At 42.8% G+C, this 7,461-nt stretch overlaps 1 protein-coding gene and 1 long non-coding RNA gene across 3 annotated transcripts in view; one reads left to right on the top strand and one right to left on the bottom strand.

Annotated features, from left to right (window-relative positions):
* The first annotated feature begins 1,777 nt into the window (after window positions 1-1,777).
* Window positions 1,778-7,461, top strand: part of LOC130191246 (calpain-2 catalytic subunit-like) — a 28,068-nt gene continuing 22,384 nt past the window's right edge. The window contains exon 1 of the mRNA XM_056410911.1: window positions 1,778-2,151. Coding sequence (XP_056266886.1) covers window positions 1,915-2,151 — 237 coding nt within the window. The 5' untranslated portion in view covers window positions 1,778-1,914. The remainder of the gene's footprint in view (window positions 2,152-7,461) is intronic.
* Window positions 4,821-6,578, bottom strand: LOC130191251 (uncharacterized). 2 transcript variants are annotated; one of them, XR_008831143.1, is made up of 5 exons: window positions 6,341-6,578; window positions 6,142-6,230; window positions 5,319-5,372; window positions 4,995-5,123; window positions 4,821-4,860 (listed from the first exon to the last, which is right to left on the bottom strand). It is a non-coding gene; the product is annotated as an uncharacterized LOC130191251 (long non-coding RNA). The 2 variants fall into 2 exon arrangements; XR_008831144.1 differs by having other exon boundaries at window positions 6,142-6,577.

Raw genomic sequence — 7,461 nt, 5'->3', positions numbered from 1 at the left:
TTGATCATCTGGTCACATGACATCTATTGTTCATCTAGTCACATGACATCTATTGTTCATCTGGTCACATGACATCTATTGTTCATCTGGTGACATGACATCTATTGTTCATCTAGTCACATGACATCTATTCATCTGGTCACATGACATATATTGTTCATCTAGTCACATGACATCTATTGTTCATCTGGTCACATGACATCTATTGTTCATCTGGTCACATGACATCTATTGTTCTCCTGGTCACATGACATATATTGTTCATCTGGTCACATGACATCTATTGTTCATCAGGTCACATGACATCTATTGTTCATCGGTCACATGACATCTATTGTTCATCTAGTCACATGACATCTATTGTTCATCTGGTCTCATGACATCTATTGTTCATCTGGTCACATGACATCTATTGTTCATCTGGTCTCATGACATCTATTGTTCATCTGGTCACATGACATCTATTGTTCATCTGGTCACATGACATCTATTGTTCATCTGGTCACATGACATCTATTGTTCATCTGGTCTCATGACATCTATTGTTCATCTGGTCACATGACATCTATTGTTCATCTGGTCACATGACATCTATTGTTCATCTGGTCACATGACATCTATTGTTCATCTGGTCTCATGACATCTATTGTTCATCTGGTCACATGACATCTATTGTTCATCTGGTCACATGACATCTATTGTTCATCTGGTCACATGACATCTATTGTTCATCTGGTCACATGACATCTATTGTTCATCTGGTCACATGACATCTATTGTTCATCTGGTCACATGACATCTATTGTTCATCTGGTCACATGACATCTATTGTTCATCTGGTCACATGACATCTATTGTTCATCTGGTCACATGACATCTATTGTTCATCTGGTCACATGACATCTATTGATCATCTGGTCACATGACATCTATTGTTCATCTGGTCACATGACATCTATTGATCATCTGGTCACATGACATCTATTGATCATCTGGTCTCATGACATCTATTGTTCATCTGGTCACATGACATCTGTTGTTCATCTGGTCACATGACATCTATTGTTCATCTGGTCACATGACATCTATTGTTCATCTGGTCACATGACATCTATTGATCATCTGGTCACATGACATCTATTGTTCATCTGGTCACATGACATCTATTGATCATCTGGTCACATGACATCTATTGATCATCTGGTCACATGACATCTATTGTTCATCTGGTCACATGACATCTATTGATCATCTGGTCACATGACATCTATTGTTCATCTGGTCACATGACATCTGTTGTTCATCTGGTCACATGACATCTATTGTTCATCTGGTCACATGACATCTATTGTTCATCTGGTCACATGACATCTATTGATCATCTGGTCACATGACATCTATTGATCATCTGGTCACATGACATCTATTGATCATCTGGTCACATGACATCTATTGATCATCTGGTCTCATGACATCTATTGTTCATCTGGTCACATGACATCTGTTGTTCATCTGGTCACATGACATCTATTGTTCATCTGGTCACATGACATCTATTCTTTTGTCCATCCTGGAGTTGTTCCTGATCCATTGTGAGGTCAAAGGTCAGGGATGTCTCTGTGCACAGAGATAGAGAGAGAGAGAGAGAGAGAGAGAGGCAGGCAGACAGGCAGAGAGAGAGAGAGAGAGAGAGAGACAGAGAGAGACAGAGAGAGACAGAGAGAGAGGCAGGCAGACAGGCAGAGAGAGAGAGAGAGAGACAGACAGAGAGAGAGAGAGAGGCAGGCAGACAGGCAGCTCCAGCCCCTCGCAGAGGGCGTGGCAGGCTCCTCCTCCGGCTCGTCTGACTCCGAGAAGAAAAGTTTTCCGTGAAGGATCCGCAGAGTTTCTCACTTCTCTCTCCTGCTCCGCATCATGTCCGGCGTGGCCTCCACTCTGGCCAAGCAGCGCGCGCTGGCTGCGGGCTTCGGCACCAACGCCAACGCGGTGCGCTACCTGAACCAGGACTTCGCCGCCCTGCGCGCCCAGTGCCGCTCCGCCGGGAAACTGTTCTGCGACCCGGCCTTCCCCGCCGCGCCCGAGGCCCTGGGCTTCAAGGACCTGGGCCGGAGCTCCTCCAAGGTCCGGGGAGTCACCTGGAAGAGACCCGCGGTAAGGACCCGGACCCGTCTGGTCACAGGGTGCGGCTAGAGGGGCGGGGTGGCCCGGGGGAAGTGCTGCTGGCAGCATACCTCACGCCAGTGGCGTGTCCAGACCTTTTTGACTGGGGTGGCCCAAGTGGGGAACTGACTTATGTAGGGGTGGCATGAAGTACGAGTGCACATCGGGGCGGGGGGCACGGAATAGCATTAATTTACCATTTTTGTCTCTACTATCCATATCTACTTTAATTACTTTATAGTGTCTTACATTCCTGTGTTTAAAGTTTAATTTAAAAGATAAACAGACCTACCAATCTCAACAGAGTGACACCATACAAATGTAATATAAAACTTCCATACTTTATTCTTTAACAACTTGTACAGTACTGTATATACAAAAGAAAATGCACATTCTCAGAGTAAGTGCCAACAAACTTAAAATAAAGTAATAATGCCAACAATATTGAAAACGGTCACAGTATAAAGTAAAGTGCCAATAAAATAAATACAATTAAAAACTGTCACAGTATAAAGTAAAGTGCCAACAAAAAAAACAGCCCAGATACATTTAAAACAGTTGAATTCTCCTGTTCTTGTGTTGGCTTGCAAACAGTTTTATAAAGTCATCCATGTTCAATGCCTTAGCTCTTCTTGACTCAATGCTTAGCACACCTAAATGGCTTAGCCTGCTATCTACCATTGTTGTCCTCAAATGGTTTTTAATTAGCTTTAGAGCAGAAAAGCTCCGCTCACAGGCAGCACTGCTGACTGGAAGGGCTACAGCTATTTTGCACAGCCTGAAGAGCTCATGAAACACCTCTTGGTACGGTTCTAAAAACACAGTCAAGTCTAGAATGCTTGCCAACTCTCTTGCCCCACTCTCAGCCTTCCTTTTCAAAATTCTCCTAGCCTGGTGAAGCTCATGAGTAAGATCTTCTTGATCACAACCATACATTTCACCCAAGCCAAATACTTGGTTGTCTTGAAGGAATGTACTGCTTTTAGGGTTTAGGGCCTGTAAACCCTTCATTATAAAACAGTTAGGTTTTGAGAACCTTCTTTCCAATTCACCAATCATGGAGTCAAGGATGGGGTAGAGTAGTCTCTGTCTGAATGTATCTTTGTCATCATTACCCTTCCGCAGGCCTATAGTACATGTCACATAAGACCCACCAAGTTTGGAGCTAACTTTTTGTGATCTCTTCTTCTCACTATTCTCAACAGCTATATTACACTGTTTGGCTGTCTCTACTATGTCATGCCACAGTTGATCACAAAATGTCTCAGTCCTGTACTCCTGAAGTGTATCGTGAAGTGACTCCACCATGTCTACTGCCATAGCTAAATCAACTGAGGGTGACTGTAGCAGGTCAGAAAGCAGCTTTGTGTTTCCGAACAGTTTTCGGAAGGTTGCAAGGAGGATATGAATGTGAGGTCAATCTGTGCAAGCAAACCTCGAGCATCAGTGGATCTGTCTCTATGATTTTCTTCGCTTATATTTTGAAGGACACACAACACAGCTGGTAACCTATCCATGAAGTTCCTGCAAGCCAATGCTCTACATGCCCATCTTGTGTCACTAAGTTTTGTAACTCCTAGGCTGGCCCCCATACATCTCCTTTTGAACATCCAGCCATTTCTGGTGCACATAAGATCCTGACATGTACACATAGAGCTTCTCAAGCAGTGAGAAGAAGCAATCAGCCTCTGGAACTGACTTCACAGTGTCAACTAAGACCAGGTTCAGACAGTGCGCATTACAGTGGACATAAACGCATGTTTAGCCTCTGTCTTAATTCTGGCTGCCACACCTGTGTGTTTGCCACTCATCACTGAGGCCCCATCATAACCTTGTCCAACAAGATTTTCTTTGTACTGAAGGCCATATCTTTCTAAACACTGGATGATCATTTCGCTGAGCCCCTTAGCATCTAGATGTTGGGCATGTTGGAAATCAAGAAAGCTTTCATGCACAGCCCGTTGTAGTAATACCTAACTACTAATGACAGCTGCTCCTTCTTTTCAGATCTTTGGTTTCATCAGCAATGACAGAGAATACCACACTCTCCTTCACTTCCTTCACAATCTCATCACGCACCATACTTGCTAAGCACTGCAGAATTTCATTCTGTATGGTATTGCTTGTGTATTTTGCATTGCGTTGTCCCTTCATTTTTTGGGCTACCATAGGATTGTGTTTAGCGATCATTTCTAGAATTCCTAAGAAATTCCCTTTGTTGTCATATTCTTCCGATTCACGGTGACCTCTTTGTGCTATATTCTGTGTTGCTGTCAAAAGCAGTACATCTGCAACTGTTTTAATGTAACTGCGATTCTCTTCAACTTTCTTTTGTACTCTTTGTTAATCATATCTAAGATAGAAGAATCTGTAAGCAATAGCCTCTTGTGCTCATTCCAAGCAAACATGGCATTAATGTGAGACTCAGATTTCTCATGCAACTTAAAGCCAGCATCTTTGTACGTTGCTTTTTTCCAGTGTGAAAAGCCTGATTCTGAGGAGAAAACAGATTCTGACGCCAGGCAGGGAGAAGTGTCTGCATGCGTAACAGTAGGCTGAATCTTTGCTTTGTGAGTATTCAAGCCAGGAATTGTGGTTAAACCACACTGGATTGAACGCCTCCTCTTCTCACCTTGGAGGTTCTTGGAAAAACCTTTAAGCGAGGCTGAGAGGGACCTGCTGCTCTTGACTGTGAAATATCTGAAAGTGACAAAAGCATGAGAATTGGATCAGTGTCATGTACTTGTTGGGACAGAAGTGCTCATTGGGGCATTAGTACAGATGAAAGAATTGAATTAAGTACAATATATTTCATATGAAATATTAAGGCATACCATGAGGTCCAGGTGGGGCCACAAGGGCTGCTGCATCACCATCCCCACGTGTCACTGCATGGCCTGCAGGTACTGCTGGATGGTTCTCAGTGTCAGTGTCATTGTCAGAGAGTGGCTGACTTGACACACCTGCAGTAATATAGGATTTTAACAGTTGTATCAATTTATTTGTATGTCAAATTAGTCATATTTAGCTTTTTCACACCTGTATTGTTAAAAATAGGGCTTTGCCCTGAATCTCAGTATAAGCCACTATAAGTATAGCAAAAGTGAAACATCTCAAGTCATAGCAGATAGTTTTATAAAGATGCATACATTACATACCCTGATGTGCAAGTGAAGATGAAGGGCCTTCATCACCAGTATCCTTGTCTGAGTCTACAAAAACACATACGTTGTCATCAGAATGATAATAAAATCAGCCTTTTTGTAAGTAGGCTAAGTGGTATGTTACGCAACCCAGATGACTAAAATGAAATAATGACTATTGCACTTCTACACTAATTGAGAAGTTAGTGTCAACTTTAGTTTCAATGTCTGGCAATTAACCACAATGTCATTGATATTATCAAGGCAATCAAATAAGTGCTTACTAAAGAGAAATCTGGAACTATCAGGATTTTACATACCCATGTGTACAGCTGAAGCTGGAGGCTCCTGCTGTACATCCCTTACTGAGTCAAGCTGGCTCTCATCCTCAGACTGACTAGCACTGCTGGCTTCTGCTGCTCTGTCCTGCTCTGTTGTTTTGGATTTCTTTCTTTTGAAGAATCCCTGAATGTTCTGATTTCTTTTCATACTGTAATAGTCGCATGTCATGATGCATGTCACTATATCTTGCACAATACATTTAGCCTAATTATGAATGCATGAATGAATGTGACATGCAAAACTTACTCAGGTCTAATGTTACAAAGTTAGAAGAGATACAAGACAGATTTACATACTGTAACGTTAAGTTAGCTAGCGTTAGCATCAGCGTTAGCATTAGCGTTAGCATTAGCGTTAGCGTTAGCATCGTTGACAATAACCAAACAATGATGACGACAGGTTTGCTAGTAAGCTGAGTCAGGAAATAATAAAATAAGATGGGAAAACGTTTTAGCTTTTAAACCATTCACACATGTGTATCAATAAGTCTACTCACATCTTTCAGGAGCTAAGAATCCCTGGACAGGTTTGCTAGGCAGCAAGCTGAGTCAGTCGACACTGTCGACAGTCGCGATGATGACAGACCTGCACCACATATCGTGAAAATCAAAATACGTTTTAGCTTATTACAGTTCAAACTTTTTAAACCACTGACTCATTATGTGTAACTGTTATCAATAATTCTAGCTACTCACATCTTTCAGGAGCGAGTAGCCGCAATCTCTTGATGTCTTCTTGATGTCTTCTTGTCGGTTGAAAATGAAAGTTCGGTAGTCACACAATTCAAACGTTCCCGCCTCCGTGGGCAGATAGCCAATCATAGTTTAGCATATGGGGTGGCACCTGGGGTGGCCAATCAGATTCCAGGGGTAGCACGTGCCACCCCTGGCCACCCCCTAGACACGCCCCTGCCTCACGCGGCTCCGCCCTCAACTAGAAGATACACACGTAAACATAGTGTTAAATACAGATGTTACATAGACACATGTAAACATAGTGTTAAATACAGATGTTACATAGACACATGTTATGTAAACATAGTGTTTAATACAGATGTTACATTGACACGTGATGTAAACATAGTGTTAAATACAGATGTTACATCGACACATGTAAACATAGTGTTAAATACAGATGTTACATAGATACATGTTATGTAAACATAGTGTTAAATACAGATGTTACATAGACACATGTTATGTAAACATAGTGTTAAATACAGATGTTACATTGACACATGTTATGTAAACATAGTGTTGAATACAGAAGTTACATCGACACATGTTATGTAAACATAGTGTTAAATACAGATGTTACATTGACACACGTTATGTAAACATAGTGTTAAATACAGATGTTATAAATACAGATGTTTATATATCGTACTAATACTAGTAGTAGCAGTAGTAGTACTTGTAGCAGTATACTAATGTAGTAGCAGCAGTAGCAGTAGTAGCAGTAGCAGTAGCAGTAGTAGCAGTAGTAGTAGTAGTAGCAGTAGCAGTAGTAGTAGTAGTAGTAGCAGCAGCAGTAGTAGCAGTAGCAGCAGTAGTGGTGGCAGCAGTGGTGGCAGTGGCAGCAGTGGTGGTGGTGGTGGCAGCGGTGGTGGCGGTGGTGGTGGCGGCGGTGGTAGCGGTGGTGGCGGTGGTGGCGGTGGTGGTGGCAGCGGTGGCGGCGGTGGTAGTGAGTGGTGGCAGTGGCAGTGGTGGTGGTGGCAGTGGTGGCGGTGGTGGTGGTGGTGGCGGTGGCAGTGGCAGCAGTGGTGGTGGCAGTGGTGGCAGTGGTGGTGGCAGCGGTGGTGGCAGTGGCAGCGGTG

Source organism: Pseudoliparis swirei, unplaced genomic scaffold, assembly GCF_029220125.1.
Source record: "Pseudoliparis swirei isolate HS2019 ecotype Mariana Trench unplaced genomic scaffold, NWPU_hadal_v1 hadal_29, whole genome shotgun sequence".
Classification (NCBI taxonomy): domain Eukaryota; kingdom Metazoa; phylum Chordata; class Actinopteri; order Perciformes; family Liparidae; genus Pseudoliparis; species Pseudoliparis swirei.
Note: the sequence above shows the minus strand (reverse complement) of the source record. Positions and strands in the feature narration are given on the sequence as shown.